The 25646-nt window shown below is 40.9% G+C and overlaps 1 protein-coding gene across 1 annotated transcript in view; it reads right to left on the minus strand.

Moving 5' to 3' along the window:
• The window catches only part of micu2 (mitochondrial calcium uptake 2), a 428019-nt gene that overhangs the window by 119940 nt on the left and 282433 nt on the right, over positions 1-25646 (minus strand). The window contains exon 7 of the mRNA XM_063054190.1: positions 4408-4490. Coding sequence (XP_062910260.1) covers positions 4408-4490 — 83 coding nt within the window. The remainder of the gene's footprint in view (positions 1-4407; positions 4491-25646) is intronic.

Below are 25646 nucleotides of genomic sequence, written 5' to 3' on the forward strand. Positions count from 1 at the left end.
CATCATTCCAAACCCATTGAATTACACAGTGCACCAGACATGATCTGTACCTGAAGAATTTCAAACTTAGGTTGTCGTGGCTCTGCGATATGTTTTACCCTTCACTATCTTACTCTTTAAAGAAACAAAACAGAAAAGAAACTACAAATGGAACAAAAAGGCAAGTGGAAAAAAAATTCCAGTAACTTAATCTACTGTGAATTTTGCTGCCTTCTGTTTTTTTGTAGCTTAGGAGTAATGCCACTTCAATATCTAACCAGTTCCACAGACTTCACTTCTGAAGCCAACTTCATTTCTTAGATGTTTTTAATTGTGGTGCAAGTGTCTGAATGTCAAGGTAATAGCCTCTGGCATTGAATGTGTAAGCTGTTATTGATGATTCTAGTTAGCCTTCCACCTGCACAGTGACAAATATTTCTTGGAAAAACAGAATTATGTAGTGTTATTTAAATTAAAAAGGCATAACAAAAATTAAACTAAAACAATTTTGGTGTGGTAAACTAACTCGATTGTTTCTGATGACGTCCAATGTATTTAGTAAAACAGTTTTAATAATAATTTAACTGTGAATTGCAACTTTGCAACAGAAAAAACATGCAATTAACCCTTTAACATTTAGCCAAGTAGGTCCCTCAATTAAAAATGGGAAAATGTCCAAAATCAGCTTTGAGTTCAAAAGCAGCACACAGCAAAAGCACAAAAAAGCCACACTCTGCAGAAATGCCCAAATGTGATGTCAATTAGGTTTACATTCAGAGGATTTCTGGATTGGAGATAAATGTCAGTTAAACGATGAGTAAAGTGAACCAACAGACCTTGCAAATACCTGTCAGTAGGGACTACTTAAACCTAATTCTCCTAAAAGCCCTGAGGTTTGACTCTTGAAACTAATTCCACATACACATACTCATTGCTGTTCCACACGTGTCAAGTACCTTAGGTAAGGTCAAGACTTGCTAATGTCAGGTCAAGGAATTGAAGTACCTATTATGTGTTTTCTTAACTTTTTTTTAAACTTAGAAAAATAATAAAATTGTAGAAAATTACATTTTTCTGAATTTTCTTAACCATAGTTAGGATGTATACCAAGTTTTGGTAATTAAGGTTAACATTGACTGGAAAATAACTAGTACAGCTGCTACAGCCATTTGTTCAGGATTTAAAAAGCATATTTTGTCATTTGCACTTACAGGTGAATTTACTTAAAATTTAATAAAATCCTATGACATAATTGATCACTTTATTATGTTAAAGCCATTTTATCTCTCTCTCTCTCTCTCTGTGTTCTTTGTTAGTTAAATTCTTTTCTCCTTATTTAAAGATAGTTCAGTAAGAATGATGCAGGTTGAAACTAACTCCGAATACTTCCTGGGAGGCTGAACATAACAGGTCGTCAACTTTAGCTGTAGTTCATAGATTGGTTGTGAAGACTACAGGGGGTACGAGTTGGCTGGAGAAATACATTCCTTTAGACATCACCCTTGACACTACATCATCTTAAAGCTTTACAGTGTACACTAAAATATTCTTTAATGCATAAGAAATAGAAACACGGATTTTCTGTTTCAGAAGCAGGTGTTAGTCACAGATTTGTCGGGAATCTGGTGTGGTACAAATGAGTTTTCCTCGGCTTTAATGCAGAACTGGAGCAAAAAAATACTTAGACCAGTCATGGTACATTTTTCAAGACTTAGGACTATGGTTTGAGGAAAGGAGGGTGGTACAAAGAGAATGAACTATGATAAATGGGTGACTACTTTGCCAATATTTTCCTGAATCAGGATTATGCCTCCATCAATTTTTTTCTGTTAATTCTGCACAAAATAAATTGAAAATGTTATATCAAACAACACACATAAAAGTTGCTGGTGAACGCAGCAGGCCAGGCAACGTCTCTAGGAAGAAGTACAGTCTACGTTTTAGGCCGAGACCCTTCGTCAGGACTAACTGAAAGAAGAGCTAGTAAGAGATTTGAAAGTGGGAGGGGGAGGAGGAGATCGGAATGATAGGAGAAGACAGGAGAGGGAGGGATGGAGCCAAGAGCTGGACAGTTGATTGGCAAAAGGGATATGAGAGGATCATGGGAGAAAGGGGGAGGGGGGAAGCCCAGAGGATGGGCAAGGGGTACAGTGAGAGGGACAGAGGGAGAAAAAGGAGAGAGAGAGAATATATATATATAATAATAAATAAATACCTACGCCCTGTCAGCCAGAGAAAGCAGGATCTCCCAGTGGCCACACATTTTAATTCCACGTCCCATTCCCATTCTGATATGTCTATCCACGGCCTCCTCTACTGTAAAGATGAAGCCACACTCAGGTTGGAGGAACAACACCTTATATTCCGTCTGGGTAGCCTCCAACCTGACGGCATGAATATTGACTTCTCTAACTTCTGTTAATGCCCCACCTCTCCCCCTCGTACACCATCCATTATTTTTTAATATATATTCTTTCTCTCTCTCCTTTTTCTCCTTCTGTCCCTCTCACTATACTCCTTGCCCACCCCTCTGGGCTTCCCCCCTCCCCCTTTTCTTTCTTCCTAGGCCTCCCGTCCCAGGATATTTCGAGATGGTTTAGTCATAGCTGGATTGAACTGGACTGGGCTGGGCTGAATATTCCTGCACTGTTTGACTTGAGGTTTGATGTTTTACATTCTGCGTTCTTTTGCTTGTTTTTTTTTGTGCCTTTTACTCGATTTGTTCTTTGCACTTGGGGGCGGGGTGGTTGATGGGTTCTGTATGGGTTCCATGGTTTTCCTTCTTTCGTGACTGTCTGTGGGAAGATAAACCTCAGGGCTGTATACTGTAAATATACTTGGACAATAACTGCACTTTGAATCTTTGAACTATTTAAGTATTCAACCCTTCTGACACTGGAAATTAGCTAGCACATGTAGGATCTCGTTTCATCAGGTATTAATTGACGCATGAGATTTTTATTTCCATTGCTTTGTTTCCATGCATGAATTTTGTTTGATATTGTATTCAATCACTTCAATTTGTACAATTTCTCAGCTCTTGTAATATTTATTTCACTCATTTCAAACTCATTGGTCAAGCAGATTTTATTTCTCTTTTTACTCATGTTCAAATGCCTTGTTTCCTCATCAGCATCACCATAGGTTGCTTGACTATAGCCAGGATACAGGGGCTCTCATATGTCATGAGATCCTATACACCAGTTGACAGGATGTGGAGCACAAGCCAAGGCTATGATGTTTCTTGTCAACCACAATTATGTGCATCCATTATGGTATTGGCTCCAGTCTTGGCAGCAGGCTTTGAATAAATGCTGCTGTGATTAGTCAAAGGACTGAAGTTTTTGGTCGTTGTATGGCGGACATTGCTAGACGCATTACTTGGCAAACTTTCAAAATGTCCTGAAGTAGGTGAACTGAATGCATCTAAGGCAAATATTACTTGTCCATAGCACTGAGCATCCTACTCAAAAATGCAGCCACTGGCCCCATCCCTTAAGCTTAAAGTGAAAGGGGAGGTATTAAATATTGCTGAGTCACCAAAAAAACAGTACCAACAGAAGAAAACTTTGCATCTTTGCATAAAAAAATTCTACCAAGTTGTAGCTTACAATTAAAGTATGCATCAATTGAATGTAATGTGTTTTCGGTTATTTAGGATATGGAAGTGCTGAACCTCTTTCTATCTTAAGTAATTTACTGAGCAGAATATTAGTGATGGACAGTTCTACAGCATTTTTCACATCCTCAAGAAGTTCACTGCCAATTTATAAGGCAAGGAATCACAAACAGAAAGGTGTGCTTTTTTTTACAATGGTGACCAAAAGACAACTATTAGTAAAATCATTAAAGAGAACTATGCAGGGCATGGTTGAAAATGTGCCAGTGAATTTTTTATGCCAACTTAGAAGGCATGTAACTGGGTGCCTTGATGATCCCGTTTGAAAGGTAATACCTCAGATAATGGTTTTGTATCTCAGTGCTCCACTAGATTATGAGCTCATAGATCCTGAATGGCAACTGATGCTGCCAGTGACAATGTAAAACATTATGGGATGGAAGTGAAGAGCAGAGACCTGGAGATCTGCCTTGTGCAGATATAATGGATTCATTCATATATGGAGGAAAAAATGAATGAGTCAATTTGAAAGCAAAGAAGAGTTGGCAATTTAAGTGGATGGAGACTGTGTGAACCAGTGGGGTTGAATGGGGGGGAGGGCTTTTACTTTTTTGATTCCATGTATAGATAAAACAACAGAATAACTACTTCCCTCTTTTAAAAATTGGGCATAGAATTGAAGTCAGAATTGAATTCAGAAGAAATGAGATAATTAAACATCATCAGATGTAAAAATCAACCCTAATTTCAGTTCTATTTACAATTTAAAAAACTTTTCTGGCACAAGATTAATACATTTAAAAAATTACCATTAGGAATTCTTTTTTCTCAACTCGTTGGTTGTCATCAGTGTCCAGCATACTAAAGGCAATATGGAATCCAGTGTGTGGTTCTGTAAGCAGAAGGATCATATTAACATTAACAAAGGAAATTTCTGAACTGGACGTGTGTTTTGCAGTATTTTTTTCAGTTCTTGATGGGAATAAAGCAGAGGACCTGAGAAAATACATCAGATCACTGTCTCTAATATATATTGGACACTTTAAGATGAATATTAACAACTTCTAATCCAAGCTTCACTACATGGCTGAGGCTGGTAGAATTCACTGCAGCCCATCTTTCCTTATAGCAATAGCTTGCAGTCACCAGCAAGAGGCAAAGGTACAAAAAGCATTTACCTTTGCTGGCAGTTGAACAATCACTAGTAGCAGACAATGGCCTGAAACACCTACTTTACAGAACTAACAGCAAGGTGCTTTTGAAAGTCAGACTTCCATATTTCCAAACACTTTTGGAATTTCCGCACTGCCAGTAAGGTGTTGCCCAGCGGAGTGCAATCCCATTCATTGTTGGGTGGGTGGACAAGTTTGCAGAAACACACACAAGTGTTTTTGTTTGAATATGATTTACCACGTTTCTAGTGAATTTATATAATGTGAAGGTGTAGCAATTTTTATAAAACGATTTAAATTCTTCCACCTATCTTCAAATCGCTGTGATCAGAAACGTACATAGGGTGACCGTTTTTCCATTGTCTTAATACTAGACAAGGTTTGATCAACTGATCTCCAATATACATGTACTCTGGGATGAGGAGCAGTGGTCAAATACATGGCTAAGAATAAGGTCAACTGTGTGATTGAGAACCAAGGACAGAGGAAGGCCAAGACCAGGAGCCAGGGACTGCGTGTGGTTGAGATCTTTACTTATGCCTGGTATGCTCTGTTTCCATGTTTTGGCCTTGGAGCTCAGTCACACATTTGGCCTCCAGCTCCTGATTTCAGCCTTGAACCACAATGTTGGTCCTACTCTGTCTACGCATTTGATAGAAACAGGAGTACATCTGTATTCATAGCTCCTCTGTTAGCTACACCCCTGTCTCATTTACAGGTCTCAGCTAGGCTTTGCCACTTTTCATGTCAGAGGCATGGGGTATTCCCACCAACTTGCTGAGGCGGGTTGGCAAAGGCAGAAACAAGTGAACGTGGCCACAAGCAGCAATTGTATTGAATTGGGCTCAAGCCTATTATAAGCTCAGTTCCAATAATAAAATTGGCAACTGCTTCGTGAGTACACATTTTTGTTTTTATGTTGCACTGCAAAACTCTTAATGATTCACGTACATTTTGAGCTTTTGTTCAGGAATAATTAAAATGCTAAACATAAGAGATTCTGCAGATGCTGGAAATACTGAGTAACAATTATAAAATGCTGGAGAAACTCAGAAGTCAGCAGCATCTATGGAAGGGAATAAACAGTTGACGTTTTGGGCTGATAGACCCTTCATTGTAACTGCATATGAAACGCTACAGACATTTGGAGGCAGGAAATATGGGACCATTTGTCATTTTTTAAGATTGGGGTATAAATGAGGGATAGTCCCATTAAAAAGCCAAGACCTAGACCAGTGTCCATTGCTCAAGTTGCTGCTGTTCTGCCTTCTTCTGGGATGGGCATGGCAGCCAAGACCGATATCCAGAGACACAAAACTAATGGTGTTAACAGGTCAGGGAGCTATCATGAGCAGCAGGCCAGGTCAAAGATGATGCAGCCCAAAGCATGAGGTATTGTAGGATTCCAATTGATAAAGACCAAAGAGTCCTATGGAACCTGGACATAAATCTTGAAGTTTATTACGTTAGTAATTAATATGGTTATGCAAATCTTTTTAAGCAGTTTTTAAAAACCTTTATCTAAATTGTAAGAACTGATGACAATTTTATACATTTAATCTTACAGTGTAGTTTTAAGGAACATTTAAATTTTCTCTCAAGTACCAATCTTGCCACTTATTTTCAATAGGAAGAACACTAGAATAAGGTGGCTTCCATCTCTACCACACAAACACCAATCTGAGAAGGACGGTAGATGATCTGCTCGTACCTACACCTCGTTTTGCATGTAAGGCCTCTTCCTTATTGTCCGAGAAATTCCTTCAGTAAAGTCTGCTTTCTTCAGCTAAACTTAACAATGGAGTTGTGTCAGTTGGTAGACAGCTGAAAAGAGAGCTCATAACCAATAATAAATTATTTTAGCCTCTTGTCAAATATGCAATTCAGTGTGGGCCCTAATAATAATAAATTCCATCTTTGTTTCTCTCAATCAGTCAACCTATGTGAAAACCTTATATTTCAGTGTGAGAAAAACTTAATTTTCACTCTGACAGTAGTGCAGCAGAAGAATGCATCAGAATGGATTCCAAACATCTCCTGCAGGTTATTTGCAAACTGACTGTAAAAACACAGCTTTCCTAATATCTTAAAAAAGCCATGTCCGTATTATTTGTTAACCATTCTTTACAGGTAAGTGAAACAGTTGATGACTGTGTCAATAAAAACAAGAAATGCTGGAAATATTCAGCCAGTCAACCACGACTTGAGGAAAGAAAAATGTTAATGTTTCAGGTTCAAAATTGGGAAAGACAGAAAATAAGCTAGTTCCCAGCAGTAGAAAAGCTGGAATAATGATAGGTTGAATATGGGTAACACCTTTGATTTGCAACCAATGAGTTTACAGTGGCTTTAAAAAGTATTCACCCCTTAGGAAGTTTCCAAGTTTTTAAAATTGTTTTACAACATTGAATCACAGTGGATTTAATTTTTTTTTTGACACTGATCAATAGAAAAACGCTCCTTCCTATTAAAGTAAAAACATATCTCTTCAAAATGATCTAAATTAATTATGAATATAAAACACAAAATAATTGATTGCATAAGTATTCACCCCTTTAATATGACACACTAAATCATCACTGTTGCAGCCAATTGGCTTCAGAAGTTATATTAGATTAGATATGAGGACACGCAGTCCTCTTTTATTGTCATTTAGTAATGCATGCGTTCAGAAATGATACAATATTCCTCTGGTGTGATATCACAGAAACACAGGACAGACCAAGACTGAAAAACTAACAAAAACCACATAATTATAACATATAGTTACAACAGTGCAACAATACCATAACTTGATGAAGAACAGGCCATGGGCACAGTAAAAAAGTTCAAAGTCTCTCGAAAGTCCCACATCTCACACAGACGGGAGAAGGAAGAAAACTCTCCCTGCCATGCTTGGCCACAGTCCGACTCTGAGTCGTCCGAAAACTTAGAGCCTCCGACCAGCCCTCTGACACAGAGTACCAGGCACCATCTCTGCCGAACGCTTTGACCAGCAGCAGACAAAGCCGGAGATTTTGGGGCCTTCCCTCCGGAGATTCTCGATCGCACAGCAGTAGCGGCAGCGAACCGGGCATTTCAGAAGTTTCTCCAGATGTTCCTCTGTGCTTCTCACATCTGTCTCCATCCAATCAGAATTGTGCACGGCATCCTACTTACAAATACAATATCATTTCACCGGAGAGCTGTGCGCGCTGTCACGCAGCCATCTTTTCCTTCCGCCTAACTGATATAATTAGTTAAATGGAGATTGCCTGTGTGCAGTCAAGGTGTTTCAATTGATTATTGTCAAAATACTCCTGTAACTGGAAGGTCCAACCTCCGGTGAGTAAATATTCTGGCAAAAACTACAGCATGAAGACAAAAGAACACTCCAAGCAACTTTGCAAAAAGGTTATTGAAAAGCAAAGGTCAGGAGATGGGTACAAGAAAATTTCCAAGTCACCGAATATCCCTTGGAGTACAGTTGAGTCAATTATCAAGAAATGGAAAGAAAATGACACAGCTATATATCTGCCTAGAGCAAGCTATTCTCAAAAACTGAGTAACCATGCAAGAAGGTGACGAGTGTGGGAGGCCACCAAGAGATCTATGACATCTCTGGCGGAGTTACAAGCTTCTGTGGCTGTGGTGGGAGAAACTGCACATACAACTATTGTCTGGGTGCTTCACCAGTCGCTGCTTTATGGGAGAGTGGCAAAGAGAAAGCCACTGTTGATAAAAAAAAACTCACATGAAATCTCGGCTAGAGTTTGCCAGAAGGCATTTGGGAGACTCTGAAGTCAGCTGGAAGAAGGTTCTATGGTCTGATGAAACCAAAATTGAGCCATCAGACTGAACACTATGTTTGGTGTAAGCCAAACACCACACATCATCAAAAACCATCCCTACTGTGAAGCATGGTGGTGGCTGCATCACACTGAGGGGGCCCCAGGCCCTGGAAGGCTTGTGAAGGTAGAAGGTAAAATGAATGCAGCAAAGTACAGGGAAATCCTGGAGAAAAACCTGATGTAGTCTGCAAGTAACTGCAACTTGGGAGATTTGTTTTCCAGCAAGACAATGACCCCAAGCATAAAGCCAAAGCTACACAGGAATGACTTAAAATAAACAAAGTTAATGTCTTGGAGTGACCAAGTGGAGTCCAGACCTCAATCCAAAAGAGAATTTGTGGCTAGACTCATGATCCCCATGCAATCTGACAGTGCTTGAGCAGTTTTGTAAAGAAGAATGAGGAAAAATTGCAGTGTGCAGATGTGCAAAGCTGAGAGAGACCTTCCCACACAGACTCAAGGCTGTAATTGTGCGTCTATTAAATATTGACTTGAAGGGGGTGAGTAATTATGCAATCAATTATTTTGTGTTTAATAATTGTGAAGAATTTAGACAAATTTGTAGAAATTTGATTTCACTTTGATGCAAAAGAGTTTTTTCTGTTGATCAGTGTCAAAAAAGTTAAATTAGATGCACTGCAATTTTATGTTGTAAAACAATAAAACATGAAAACTTCTAAGGAGTGTGAATACTTTTTATAGGCACTGTATTTCGCAATTAGTATCAGATTAAGTTTCTTTGTCTGTATAATGCATCACCTAGAGCAAGATTATGAGATACACAGTATGCAGACTCGGCAAATTGTTAGAGAAAAATGGAGCCAAAAGACAACAAGCAGAAACAGCTCGTTCTGATACAGATAGAGAGTGAACCTTCTCCGTGGATTATCACCTTGTTGCAGTGGAGACGCTTATGTGGTCCTGTGATCCTGAGAGCGATGCCGTCTGGAGCTAAGCTCCTGGTAGGGTCACCCATGGCGGTAAGGTCGAGGGTGAGGTCCCTGACAAAGAACAATCAAACCAAGACCTTAACGGTGGAACAGGCAGCGAAGTTACTTTGAACTCAATGGCTGTGAAGGCAGATGAAGGCTGCAACAAACCCATCAGCTCCAATTGTTGTGGTTTCCATGCCATTGGAATCAGTTGGTTGATTTGTGAAGTATCGTGTGCTTCTTGGAGTGCAACATCAAGTACACGTTAAACAAATACACACACAGGTGTCTTCGCTCTGTGGGCCATAGATCAACGGAACGAAGACCATCATCCTCGACTTTGAGGGATAGCCATGATGACGACAAGAGAGTGAATTACATAAAGCTGGGAAATTCACTTGAGTCCTGAGGGCTGCAATGTATTTAGACTGAAAATTAAGAATTATTCTTCCACTGTGCAGCCAACCTCACTGCAAGAATTCAGAAGGTCACAGATAGAGAACAGAGTGGGAGTGGAATAGTGAATTCAAGTGGCAGGCTGCCGGAAGCTCACTCCTGTACACATTCATACAATCTACATTTGGTTTTTCCATGTAAATAACACAATGTGGGTGCCAAATCCAGTACACTAGAGTGGAAGAAATGCAAATGAATCTCTGCTTCATGTGGAAATACTCACTGTGGCTGGATATTTATTAACAAACTAATAATAGTACTTTATTAGTTCAAGTTTGCCATTCAATCATATACATGTATACCATCAAACGAAACAATGTTCATCCAGACAAGGGTGCACATCGTTGTACATATAACACACACAATACAATGTAATATTACCACAAATAAGTTAACAAATAATGAAATACATGCCAGAAAACTGACACTTAGTATAAGAGGCATTTATGATGCTTGTTAAAAAGTAAACATTATCATGCTCCTGGCACTTGCGTGATGATATCTGGGTGATGGTAGGGTGTTCAGTAGTCTTATGGCCTGGTGGAAGAAGCTAGTTCCCATCTTAATGACATCAAAGTTGCTGGGGAACGCAACAGGCCAGGCAGCATCTCTAGGAAGAGGTACAGTTGACTGTACCTCTTCCTAGAGATGCTGCCTGGCCTGCTGCGTTCACCAGCAACTTTGATTTGTGTTGCTTGAATTTCCAGCATCTGCAGAATTCCTCGTGTTCCTATCCTAACAGTCTTTGTCCTAATGCTATGGTCTGATGGTAGTGGTTGAAGAGATTGTGGGATGGATGGGAGGGTTACTTGACAATGCTAAAAGCCCTGCGTATGTAGCACTCCTGACAAATATCTTGAACGGGTGGAAGAGAGGCTGCAGTGATCCTCTCAACAGCAGTCCTCCCAATCCTTTAAAGGGTGCTATGGTCAGATGACTTAGCAGATTATAATGCAGCTGGTCAGGTACTCTCAATGGTGCTGCTGTATAAATTGGTTAGAATGGGGCAGGGGGAACCATTGCTAGCCTCGATCTCCTCAGGAAGTGGAGATGCTGTTGTGCTTTCTTGACCAAGTGAGGTTGTCCATTATGTGCATTCCCAGAAACTTGGTGCCACTAACCCTCTCCAGAGGACTGGGGGCGGGGGTGGTGGGGAAGCAGTTTATGTGCAGTGAGAAGTGGTCAGCCTACACTTTCCTAAAGTCTATAATCATCCCTTTAGTCTTGTCCATGTTGAGACTCAAGTTGTTGACCAGCTGCCTTACCTCCTTATGTGCCAGCAGCGGACTGCACACGCAGACCTGGGGGCTGCCGGTGCTCAGCGTTATGATACTAGAGATGTTGCTACCAACACGGACTGACTGGGGTTTTTCAGTCAAGAAGTCCAAGATCCAGTTACAAAGAGAGGTGTTCAGACCCAACAAGGACAGTTTACCCAACTTCTGAGGGATGACTGTATTAAACACTGAGCTGAAGTTGATAAACAGCATTCTGGCGTATGAGGTTTGTAATTACTTATTACATTTAACGTAGAACAATATATCTCGCTGTTTCAGTTTTGCAAAAAAAAAAATTGGATACTAAAGAAAGGTTCCAATTAATGCTCAAAAGCTTGTTTAAAGATTTGCATTTTTTAGGAAGGCTTTAATGGATTCAACAGATATAAAGGAAGGAGATACAAAAGTTTGAGCACCCTGGTCAAAATTTCTTTTACTGTGAATAGTTAAATGAGTACAAGATGAACTGATCTCCAAAAGTCATAAAGTTAAAGATGAAACATTCTTTTCAACATTTTAAGCAAGATTAGTGTATTATTTTTGTTTTGTACAATTTTAGAGTTAAAAAAAAAGGAAAGGAGCACCATGAAAAAGCTTGGGCACCCCAAGAGATTTGAGCTCTCAGATAACTTTTACCAAAGTCTCAGTCATCATTAGGAAAGGCCAAGTGATGCAAATTTCAAAGCTTTATAAATACCCTGACTCCTCAAACCTTGTTCCAACAATCAGCAGCCACGGGCTTCTCTAAGCAGCTGCCCAGCACTCTGAAAATTAAAATAAATGATGTCCACAAAGCAGGAGAAGGCTATAAGAAGATAGCAAAGCGTCTTCAAGTAGCTGTTTTCTCAGTTCGTAATGTAATTAAGAAATGGCAGTTAACAGGAATGGTGGAGGTCAAGTTGAGGTCTGGAAGACCAAGAAAACTTTCCGAGAGAACTACTCGTGGGATTGCTAGAAAGGCAAATCAAAACCCCCGTTTGACTGCATAAGACCTTCAGGAAGATTTAGCAGACTCTGGAATGGTGGTGCACTGTTCTACTGTGCAGCAACACCTGCACAAATATAATCTTCATGGAAGAGTCATCAGAAGAAAACCTTTCCTGTGTCCTCACCACAAAATTCAGCGTCAGAAGTTTGCAAAGGAACATCTAAACAAGCCTGATGCATTTTGGAAAAATGCATTCCCGTGGACTGATGAAGTTAAAATAGAACTTTTCGGCCGCAATGAGCAACGGTACATTTGGAGAAAAAAGGATGCAGAATTTCATGAAAAGTACACCTCTCCAACTGTTAAGCATGGGGGTGAATCGACCATGCTTTGTGCTTGTGTTACAGCCAGTGGCACAGGGAATATTTCACTGGTAGAGGAAAGAATGAGTTCAATTAAATACCAGCAAATTCTGGAAGCAAACATCACACTGTCTGTAAAACAGCTGAAGGTGAAAAGAGGATGGCTTCTACAACAGGATAATGATCCTAAACACACCTCAAAATCCACAATGGACTACCTCAAGAGGAGCAAGCTGAAGGTTTTGCTATGGCCCTCACAGTCCCCCGGCCTAAACATCATCGAAAATCTGTGGACAGACCTCAAAAGAGCAGTGCATACAAGACGGCCCAAGAATCTCACAGAACTAAAGCCTTTTGCAAGGAAGAATGGGCGAAAATCCCCCAAACAAGAATTGAAAGACTCTTAACTGGCTACAGAAAGCGTTTACAAGCTGTGATAACTTGCCAAAGGGGGTGGTTCTAACTACTGACCATGCAGGGAGCCTAAACTTTTGCTTCAGGCCCTTTTCCTTTTTTGTTATTTTGAAACTGTAAAAGATGGAAATAAAAGACGTAATCTTGCTTAAAATATTAAAGAACTTTGTCATCTTTAACCTTGTGCCTTTTGGAAATCAGATCATCTTTTACACGCTTAGCCATTCACAATAACAGAAATTTTGACCAGGGTGCCCAAACTTTTGCATGCCACTGTAAGTGGTTTAAGGAGACAATTCTAGTGACTGGTGCTATCTCAGAAGTCACTGAAGTTAATGATGCACCAAGGTAACAAAGCCAAACGGCAGGTCTGAATCAAAGACACTGACCAGATTGGAGTCCAGATGCTCCAGTGAGATTGGTCCTCTAAATTTGAGCATAGAGAACCAACGGTGGTGACTCTGGGCAAGCAGATACTAGGTCAGCTAGTTTTAGCCCTTTATCCACATCCCTGGGACAATTACTGCATTCGCAGACTAAAATTATTTTACTTGTGCTTGCCTTTCTTAATGTAATGTTAATCCAAATATAACACAAGCATCTGGAAGAATAATTAAAGGTCAGTTAATATTGCACTTAGATCCTTTAATTCTACACTCACAGTACAAGCCAAATCTGCAGCTCAACACTTAGAAGCTTTGGGGATACCTCCCATTTTGCCAAGTAAAATCAAAACCATTCCCTTTTGTTTTACAAACTTACAGTTTCTTAAATTCTGAGCTGAGTTTAGATATTAATATAAAACCATTGATTTTCAAAAATGTTAGATCTAACAGACATCAATTATTATTACTTGCATATGAATATCATTACCACATACTTGCACATAATATCTACAAAACTTTGCAAGGAAAAAATATGGCATGAGACACTAGCAAAAATCAATTCTCTTTATTCACAAAAGAAGTAATTGTATCATGGAAAGAAACTCTCAGAATCAAAGTATTCTAGCCATCTTTTATCCCACTTAGTCATAGAGCACTAGAACAGAGAAGCAGGACTGTTCTGCCTAGACTGATCGAGCTACACCTGAATCATTGCTCTCCGTACCACTCCCATCCATATACTTATGCAAGCTTCTAAATGTTGAAATCAAACCCGCATCTACCACTTCCACTGGCAACTTGTTCCACACTTGACCACCCTCTGTGACGAAGTTTCCCCTTGTGTTCTCCTTAAATATTTCGCCTTTCACCCTTAACCTATGCCCTAGATCTCATCTCGCCCAACCTCAATGGAAAAAGCCTGCGTGCACTTACCCTATTTATACCCCTCGAATTTTGTGTTCTTCTATCAAATTTCACCTCATTTTCCTACATTGCAGGTAATAAAGTCCTAACCTTTTCAATATTTCCCTACAAGACCCTTGCAAATTTTCTCTGTACTCTTTCAATCTTATTGATATATTTTCTGTAGGTAGGTGACCAGAACTGCATGCGAATTTGATCTCACCAACCTCTTAAAGAACTTCAACATAACTTGTGCCTCATACCATACTTTTCCTTACAAAGTCTTGTAGATATTATGGGGAAGTATATGGTATTGATATTCATATGCAAGTAATAATAGAACTTCAACATAAACTCCTGTAGTCAATACTTTGATTTATGAAGACCAATGAGTTAAAAGCTCTCTTTATGACCATCAACCGCATCACTTCCATTTCACGCACGTCTGCTCTTACCCCATCTTTCCGCCACGCTACCAGGGATCGGGTTCCTCTTGTCCTCACCTACCACCCCACCAGCCTCTGCATCTTGCACACAATTCTCCAAAACCTCCACCACCTCTAACTGGATCCCACCACCAAACACATCTTTCACTCCCCTCCCCCCCCACTTTTTGTTTTCCATAGGGATCGCTCCCTATGCGACTCCCTTGTCCGTTCATCCCTCCCCACTGATCTCACTCCTGGCACTTACCCTTGCAAGTGGAGCGAGTGCTACACCTCCTCCCTCACTACCATTCAGGGCCCCAAACAGTCTTTCCAGGTGAGGCGACACTTCACCTGTGAGTCTGTTGGGGTGATTTACTGTGTTCGGTGCTCCTAGTGTAGCCTCTTGTATATTGGTGAGACCCAATGTAGATTGGCAGACTGCTTCACTGAGCATCTACACTCTGTCTGCCAAAACAAGTGGGATCTCCCAGTGGCCACCCATTTTAATTCCGCTTCCCATTCCCATTCCAATATGTTCATTCATGGTCTCCTCCACTGTCAGGATTGGGCAACACTTAGGTTGGAGGAACAACACCTTACATTCTGTTTGGATAGGCTCCAACCCGATGGCATGAACATCAATTTCTCAAACTTCCAGTAATGCCCCCCTTCACCAGTTTTCATCCCCTTGTCCCTCTCTCATGTTATCTTCTTGCCCGTCCATCACCTCCCTCTGGTGCTCCTCCCTTCCCTTTTTTTCTTTCTTCCATGGCCTTCTGTCTCTTTCACCAATCAACTTCCTAGCTCTTGGCTTCATTCCTCCCCCCCGCCCACCAAGTTTCACCTATCGGCTGGCGTTTCTCTCTACCCTCCCCCCACCTTTCAAATCTACTCCTCAGCTTTTTTCTCCAGTCCTGCTAAACGGTTTTGGCTCGAAACGTCAACTATACTTTTTTCCATAGATGCTGCCAGGCCTGCTGAGTTCCTCCAGCATTTTGTGTGTGTTGCTCAGTTTCCAGCATCAGTAGATTTTCTCTTCAGACCCAATCTATCTGTGACACCATTTTCAAGGAATAATGTACGGATCTGTATTCCCAGATCCGTTTGTTCTACTGTACACTGCAGTGACCTACCGTTCACTGTGCAACTCCTATCCTGGTTTTGTCTTACCAATGCACAACACCTCACATTTATCTGCATTAAATTCCATCTGTCATTTTTTAGCCCATTTTTTCAGCTGCTTTTCCTGTAAGCTTTGCTAACTGTCCACTACACTCCCAACCTTGGTGCCATCTACAAATTTGCTGATTGATCCAGTCTATCACATTATCATACAGAATGTTATCATGACAAACAACAATGGACCCAGCACAGATCTCCGTGGTACATCACTAACTATAGGCCTCCAATCAGAGAGGCGATCATCTACTACCACTCTCTGGTTTCTCCCACTAAGTCAATGTTGAATCCAATTTTCTACTTCATTTTGACTGCCAAGTGACTGAACTTTCTAGACCATCCTTCCATGTGGTACTTTGTCTAAGGGCTTGTTAAAGTCAAGGTAATTAACATTCTCTGTTCTTCCTTCATCAACATTCCTGGTAGCCTATTTGATAAGCTCTACAAGATTGGTTAGACACAGCCTACCATGCACAAAGTCTTGCTAGCTATCCTTAATTAGGCTATGTCTATCTAAATACTTAGATATCCTGTCGCATGGAATACCTTCCAATAATTTACCCACTGCTGACATCAGGCTCAACAGTTTATAATCTTCTGGCTTATTCTTAGAGCTTGAACAATAGTACAACATTAGCTATCCTCCAGTCCTCTGGCTCCTGTCCCATGACTAAGGATGTTTTAAATACCTCTGCCAGGGCCCATGGAATTTCATCACTAGCCTCCTACAATGATCGAGAGGACACCTTATCTGGTCCTGGGGACTTACCCACCCTAATCTACCTCAAGACAAGTACCTGCTCTTTAGTATTCTGGGTATTTCTCCCCTATTCACCCCTGTTCAAACCTTCGCTACATCTCCTCATTCCAACCAAGAAACCACAAAATATTCAGCTATACTTTAAACATCTGAGACTGAAGAATGTATTAGCTTGCTCCCTCATTTGTTAAAATAAACCAATTTACTTTCCACCAGTCTTGGGAGATCGAAGGTCTGAACAGAAACTATGTCAAGCTCATGGTTCTTATTAATATCAGTCATACAAAATCTCAATTGTGGGTTACTTTATGTTCCCAAATTTACTTAAAGCCAGGTTTGTGTGGTTAAAATTCAGAATCAATGAGAGGGACTTACAAGTCAGATTTTACTCAACTGACTGACCGTGATTAACAGTTCCAAGTCTTGCCATAATTTTTTTTCTCTTTTTTGGAGTAATGATTTGATGCATTTCTAAGAGTATAATAGTTAAACTTATATAGTTCAAATTCACAAGTAAAATTACAGCTCATGTCAAGATCTCACAACTCTCAATAATTTGTATGTTACATAAATCTTTCCTATAGCAATTAATTTAATATGATTACTATCAAAATGTTTTTTTTTTACTTTTGCTAATAAACATAATTTTCAATTGAAATTCACCTAAAGTTCAAAGTATATTTACGACCAAAGTATATATATGTCACCATATATAATGCTGAGATTTGTTTTCCTGCGGACATGTACAGAAAATTCAAGAAACATAACAGAATCAATGAAAAACTGCACCCAAAAGGCTGGACAAACAACTAACATACAAAAGACATCAAACTATGCAAATACAGAAGACAAACGAAAGCAATAAATACCGAGAATATAAGATGAAGAGTCCTTGAAAGTGCGTCCAAAGGTTGTGGGAATAGTTCAGTGATGGGGTGAGTGAAGTACTCCCCACTGGTTCAAGATCCTAATCGTTGAGGGATAAAACTGTTCCTGAACCTGGTGGTGTGGGTCCTGAGGCTCCTGTACCCTCTTCATAATGGCAGCAGCAAGAAGAGAGCATCTCCTGGGTGGTGAGGATCCTTGATGACAGGGGTTGCTTTCCTGCGACAGTGTTCTGTGTAGATGTGCTCGATGGTGGGGCCGGCTTTACCCATGATGGACTGGACCGTATTTACATTGAAATTTACCTATAATCTCCACAGTAGTATTGTCTAATAATTATATTATATTGTTATATATACAGTGGAGTCCAGTTAATTGGGACACATCAGGACCAGTACATTTTGGGCCAATTAAGCAGCTGCTCCAATTAGCCAAAGTTTCATGGAAATAGTTAAAAATGTATAAAAAAAGACAAACTTCCATTTAACTGAGAAACAACTTATATATTTAAATTAAATACAGAACAAATTAGAACACTATTAATTAATACTAATGTTCTATAAAACTGTGTTAGTTCCTAATAGTTATCGATGGAGGAATTCATCCAATGTACACTGTATTGTTCTTTTGACTGTGAATTGATTGACTCTGTAGTCCTGCCACATCCAACTGTGAATGGTGGTGGACAATCAAACAACTCACTGGATGAGAAAGCTCCACAAATATCCCCATCCTCAATGATAGATTAGCCCAGCACACCAGTGCAAAAGGTAAGACTGAGGCATTGGCAACAATCTTCAGTCAGAAGTGCCAAGTAGATGATCCAGCTCGGCCTCCTCCAGAAGTCCCCAGCATCCCAGATGTCAGTATGCAGCCAATCCAATTTACTCCACGTGATATCACGAAAAGGCAGGAAGCACTGCATACTGCAAAGTCTATGGGCCCAGACAAAATCCTGGCAATAGTCCTGAAGATTCGTGCTCCTGAACTTGCTGTGCCACTAGCCAAGCTGTTTCAGTACAGCTAAAGCGCCGGCATCTGCCCGGCAATGTGGAAAATTGCCCAGGTATGTCCTGTACACAGGGGCGTATCTACAGAAAATAGCACCTATGGCAAGCACTGAAATTGTGCCCCATCCAAACATCTGACACCCATCTTTCAGATAACTTTACCATAATATCAGCTCATAAATACAAGTCCAGCTTGTTAATCTTTTAATTAACAAATTATGGCACTACATGAAAATTATAACTGCACCTTCCTTGCTTTCACTGATGCAAATTGGTCTACGATGTGATCAAAGTCAGTTTTTTCAGATTCTTCTCTTTCAATACTCAGCACAGCAAGATCACAGAGTCTGCCTTGATCCAAGGAGGCTTTCAAATACAAAAGTATTAGTTTTAACTTGCTGAATGATCTCTCACAGCTGGTGATGGAAACTGCGATGGTTAGCATTATCTGAATAGCAATGCGAAGATTGGGGAAGATGCTCTCATCTCCATACTGAACAATAAATTCAAGAAGCTCTTTAGGTCTTGATATTTTCATGTTGACCTGCCTTGATAGCAACATTCTGCAATCCAAAATTTCTTCATATAGCTGCTGTCCATCAATATCAGAGTTGTACAATTTGTCCAAATTTTCGCACTTCTTCCTTGGGTCATTACTGTCGGCGCCGTAACACAGTCCCTCGACATCAAGAAGGAACCCAAACTTGGCAACAGTGTCATGCAAACAAGCGAACCTTTCGTCCATTTCTCTGTGAAGATGGTTGAGTGTCCCCTTAATGACCCTTTCCATTTCCTCCTTAGCTGTTAACCCAGCGTCTCTCGAGTTCTCATCAGCCATCCGTTTCTTTCGTCTCTGATGTCTTTCAACTTCAATATTCCACTCTTGACAGAGACCGACTCCTTCTTCGAGTGACTCACTGATCAACACTGCCATCACAGCAGCGTTGTCATAGGACTGTGACTGACAATCTTGTAGCTCCATTTCGTCCTTTTCTAGCTGTTTCAAGATTTCTTCAACCAAGCTCTCAGCATCCTTCTGGCTTATCTGGATAAAACCAAGGAAGAACTCTCTAACACGGACTGTTTTCCTCTCAAAATCAACTTCCACATACCTCACTACTTCCATTTGCTCACGGTGTGCCTGATCAGAAGTTGAGTCGGACATGAGACCATAGTATGTGGCTTTACAAATGCTTCTCAGTAAACTCTGGTGAACAGCGGATGCCATCATGTGGATGAATTTGTTCTGGACACCCGGTGAAAGATAAGACGTGGATCCAGGACTTCCAAATGAGTGAGGTGTTCTTTTATGACAGGGTCAAAGATGGCCGGTAGTTTCAGTAAGCCAAGGAAATTTCCCACATTGGAGTTATCGTCTAGCTGAAGTGATTCCATGTGTCCTCACAAAGCCAGGTTCTGAGTCGCAAGGAATTTTATGCAGTGAAGGATTCTCGTCAAGATATCACGCCACTTCTGTTTTTCCTTCCCAATCTGTGACTGAAATACCGCGTCAATAACTCCTCTGTTTCCAGCTAAATTTCTTTCCACTGTCTGAAGCATTCCTGATAATTCTTGGCATTTTCATGAACACTAATCCTTTCAGGTGCTTTTCACTGGTTGAATCCACTTTCCTGCTCCATTGAGGATTAATGGTCTGACCGGGAATAGAGAAGAAAACAGATACAAAATGCAGACTTTTTAGAAGGGGAATGGACCAGCGATGAGCAAGTCACTTCCACACCATGACCATTTCCCAATTACCTCTTGAACCAAGTTTTGTTCATTGAGTGGTTCATTGAGGAAAGGCCCCTCATTGTTCTGGAAATACTTTCAACCCAGCTTTATTATTTCTGTTCTCAAAGTGTCAGTCAGAATTGCTTTTCCAGTCTCCTTGTCGAACTTCAGAAGTCCAATGTCATGCTGTTCAATCACTTCTGGTATGACAGTTCGAGGCTCTTTGACACCATCCAGTTCACTAGGTTCAGTGTCATCAGGTTCAATCTCATCAGGTAAAATCTCGTCAATAAACTCAACATCACTACCACCACCATCGTCTTCCCCTCCTGTCATGTCCATGTTCTATGTGGCAGCCTCACTCTTAATCTCGTCATACTCGGATTTATCTGACTTGACTTCCTCCTTGGCTTGTAACACATTTGTACTTGATCCACCTTCGGATTCTAACAAACTTGTAGCAGGTGCAGGCGACTCCATGGAACGTGTCGAATTACTTGTTCCGGGCTTTTCAAAGAAGGGCATGAGGAATGTGCTCGACTTCTTGGCTTCCTCTGCCTCCAACTTTCATCTCTTCTGTCCTTCAGCTCCATTTTCCTTCTTCTTCATGAAGAAACGTTTCATGGTCTTCTTACACAATACTCTGAAATAAGGCCATCCTAGTGCTTCTCAGCCATGATAATCAAAGACAGATCATACATCTGAAGAAAATTCTTTTTTCACTATCCGGGGATGGCTTGTCTGACTTTAATAGAAACTGCTCAGTGGCGCCCAGGGCACGTGCCATACCTGCCATACCTTACATACGCCACTGCCTGTACACAAGAAACAAGACAAGTCCAACCCAGCCAATTACCGCTCTATCATCCTACTCTCAATCATCAGCAAATGGAAGGGGTCATCAACATGCTATCATGCAGCACTTACTCGGTAATAACCTGCTTACAGATGTCCAGTTTGGATTCCATCAAGGCCACTCAGCTCCTGACCTCATCACCTCCTTGGTCCAAACATGGACCAAAGGGCTAAATACCTGAGGTGAGGTAAGGTGAGAGTGCTAACCTCCGTCATCAAGGCAGTATTTGACTAAGTATGGCATCAAGGGGCAGGCTGGTGGCTCCCGAGTTCAAATCCAGCCGGCTCTCTTGCACGTCTTCCATCTGTGCTGGGTTGAGTGTCGAGCCAGCAACTTGGCTTCGTAAAAATAAGAAAGCCTGCTAAAAAAAAAACACCGTAATGATGGCGTCCCGATGACTCCACTCGGAGTTAAGGGCTTTCTTCTGCTTCTTCTTCAGGACATCACTGCAGGAGTTCCTCAGGGAGATGTCCTAGGACCAACCATCTTCAGCTGCTTCATCAATGACCTTCCTTCCGTCATAAGGTCAGAAGCAGGGATGCTCACAGATGACTGCACAATGTTCTGCACCATTTGTGACTCCTCAGATAGTGAGGCAGTTCATACCCAAATGTACCAGGACCTGGACAATATCCAGGCTTGGGCTGACAAGTGGTAAATAACATTCGAGCCACGCAAGTACTAGGCAATGACCATCTCCAACAAGAGAGGCTCTAACCATCATCCCTTGAAACTCAGTGGCATCACCATCTCCGAATCCTCTACCATCAATATCTTGGGGGTTACCACCGACAGGAAACTGAACTGGTCTAGCCATTTAAACTCCATGGCTACCAGAGCAGGTCAAAGGCTAGAAATCCTGCAGCGTGTAACTCACCTCCTGACTCCTCAAAGCCTGCCCACCATCTACAAGGCTCAGATCAGGAGTGTAATGGAATGCTCGCCACTCGCCTGAATGAGTGCAGCTCCATCAACACTCAAGAAGCTTGACATCATCCAGTACAAGGCAGCCCACTTGATTGGTACAGCTTTCACAAGCATCCAATCCCTCCACCATCGACGAACAGTTGCAGCAGTGTGTACTGTCTACAACAGGCACTGCAACAACACATCGAAGTTCATAAGCAGCACCTTCCAGACTCATGACCACTACCAACTAGAAGGACGAGAACAGCAGATACCTGGGAACACCATTACTTGGAAATCCCCCTCTAAGTCACTCACCATCCTGACTTGGAAACATATCACCGTTCCTTCACTGACGCTGGGTCAAAATTATAAAATTCCCTCCCTAACAGCACTGTGGGTGTACCTACATCTCAGCAACTGCAGCGGTCCAAGAATACAACTCATCACCACCTTCTCAAGGGCAACTAAGGATGAGCAATAAATGTTGGCTTAGCTGACAATGCCCACACTCTGTAAATGAATAAAAAAAATGAACAAAATCAGTGCAGACATCTAGTGCAGATAATGGACTGTCTTCATACAATGCTTTCGACAAGTGCATCCTCCAAATCTTCATTTTTATTGTAACATTCAAGATGATTGTCAATACCTTCAAATTCTTTGTAGTTCTAAACCTGTTGAAGTAGTGAAATCGTATTTCTACTCCTGACCAGTCCTGGCATCTCCAAGCCTAAACGCTTAAAATCATAGTGAGCAAAACAGATCTGATTGTCTTACTGCTTATTTCTTGCCAACTATCAGTGACAAAATTCACTGTTTTCTGAACACAAACACACGCACCTTATGCTATTTAAAAACTGTTCACTCTAAGCATGATGTTGTGTCTAACAGTCATAGAAGTAGGTGCAACTGATACTAGTTAGAAACTGTTCGGCAACAATCTTCTGCCTCAATTAAGTGGCATTGTGCCCCAAATAAACAAACAAACACACACACACACACACACACACACACACACACACACACATACACGCACTTCATATACAGTGGATTCCAGTTAATTGGGACACATCAGGACCAGTACATTTTGGGCCAATTAAGCAGCTGCCCCAATTAGCTGAAGTTTCATGGATATAGTTAAAAATGTATAAAAAAGACAACCTTCCATTGAACCGACAAACAAATCATATATTTAAATTAATTACAGAATAAATTAGATCACTACTAATTAATACTGCTTACGTTCAATAAAACTGTGTCAGTTCCTAATAGATTATAGGTAAGTTTCATGGAAATAGTTAAAAAGGTACTGTATACAAAAAAGACAAACTAAGGTTCAACTGTGACAAATAAGGTATTTAAATGAAATACAAAACAAGTTAGAACATTACCAAAACCACTGCAGTATTATAAAAGTGTATTAGTTACTAACAGTTAGCGACAGAGGAATTCTTCTAATGTATTTATGATTGACTATAAATGAACAAAATCAGTGCACGGGTGACTGTGTGCCTTCAAGAACATACCAGATATCCCAAACCAGAAGCTGTGGATGAACCACGAGATTCACAATCAGCTGAGGGCTAGATGTTCATGAGTGGTGATCCAGAATGTTCACAATGGCGAGAATGAACTCTTGCCTAAAAAAGGACCTGGACACACTACAATTTGCCAACCACCACTATAGGTGCAATCTCACTGGCTCTCCAGTCAGTCTTGAATCCACTAGACAAATTCAATACCTACATCAGCCTGCTATTTGTTGATTACAGGTCAGCATTCAACACCATCATCCTCTTGGTACTTATCAATAAGCTTCAAAACTTGGACCTCTGCAACTGCATCCTTGACTTCCTCACTGGGAGACCACAGTTAGTGTGGATTGGAAGTAACATCTTCCTGCTGACAATTGAACACTGGTACGCCTCAAGGATGTGTGCTTAGCCCACTGCTTTGTTCTCTTAACACTTATGACTGTTTGGCTGGGCCAGCGCAAATGCCATCTATAAATTCGCTGGTGACACAAATATTGTTGGTGGAATCTCAGATGGTAACAAGCAGGTATACAGGAGCGAAATAGATCAGGTGGTAGAGTGGTGTCGTGGCAATAAACGTGCTCATCGCCAGTGAGACCAAAGAATTGACTGTGAACTTCAAGTAAGGGAAGTCGTGGGAACACAAACCAGTCTTCTTTCAGGGGTCAGCAGTGGAAAGGATGAGCAGTTTCAAATTCCTAAGTTAACATCTCAGAAGATCTATCTTGGGCCTAACATATCAATGCAATTATGAAGGCATGCCAGTTGCTGTATTTCATCAGGAGTTTAAGGAGACTTGGTATGCCACCAAAGTCTAGCAAATTTCTACAGATGTACCATGGAGAACATGCTATCTGGTTGCATCACCATCTAGTATGGAGGGGCAACTGCACTGCACAGGATCAGTAAAAGCTGCAGTGGATTGTAAACACAGCTAGCTCAGACAGCACCTCAGGTCAAGACTGCACCTGTGCCTCTCGCACTGTGAATAGGTGGTCTACTAATTGCACCACTGTGGGATTAAAATTGCTTTTGAAACTTTAATTATAGCTCATTCAGATTTGGAGGAGAATTCTGGCATGGATTAATTATAATTAGGCAAACTCAGACACTTATCAAAATCTTTGTCCAAATATCCAGAAGAACAATTAAAAAATTCACATAGCACTGAGACACTGTACACATAATGGCTAGGGAGATAATAGGTCCCATTAAAAATCAACATGGCAGACTGTGTGAAACCAAAAGAGTGCACCACTATCGTTTGCTGATAGTGGTGTCTCAGTGAAGCAGTGAAAAAAGCATTTGGCATACTGGCCTTCATTGGTCAGGGTGATGAGTATGGGAGCTGGGAAGCTATGCTCAGTTACATTTCTTTATAAGAACCTCTCAGATAGGTACATGGAGCTTAGAAAAATAGAGGAATAGGGAAATTCTAGGCAGTTTCTAGAGTAGGCTACATGGTTGGCACAACATTGTGGGCCGAAGGGCTTGTAATGTTCTGTAGATTTCTACATTCTATGTTCAATGTATACCGCATAAGGCATTGGTAAAGTCTCATTTGGAATGCTGTGCACAGTTTTGGTCACCCTGTTATAAGAACGATTTTATTAAAATAGAAAAGAGTACAGAAAAGACTTACTAGGATGTTGCTTAGACTTGGGAGCCTGTGTTACAAGGAGAGATTACATAGACTAGGATTTTTACTCCTTTGAATGTAGGAGACAGAGGGTTGCCCTGATAGAGGTATACAAAATCACTAAAGGCTTAGTCATAGTCTTTTTCTCAGGGACACAGTGCTAAAAACAAGAGGGTATAGGTTTAAGATTTAAAAGGGATATCAGGGACAGTTTTTTTATGCAAAGCATGGTGTATATTTGGAAAGAGCTTCTAGGAATAGTGGCTGAGGTAGGCACATGAGCAACATATAAAAGCAAACTAACTAAGTAGGTAGGAGATATTTAGAGGACTATGGACCAAACGCTGGCAGATGGGACTAATCCTCTTGGCAGCTCTGCCGACATGGGCGAGTTGGGCCAATGGGGGTGCTTCCATGCTGTAAAACTCTCTGATTCTATAACGACTACTTCAC

This window comes from Mobula hypostoma, chromosome 7, assembly GCF_963921235.1.
Source record: "Mobula hypostoma chromosome 7, sMobHyp1.1, whole genome shotgun sequence".
Classification (NCBI taxonomy): domain Eukaryota; kingdom Metazoa; phylum Chordata; class Chondrichthyes; order Myliobatiformes; family Myliobatidae; genus Mobula; species Mobula hypostoma.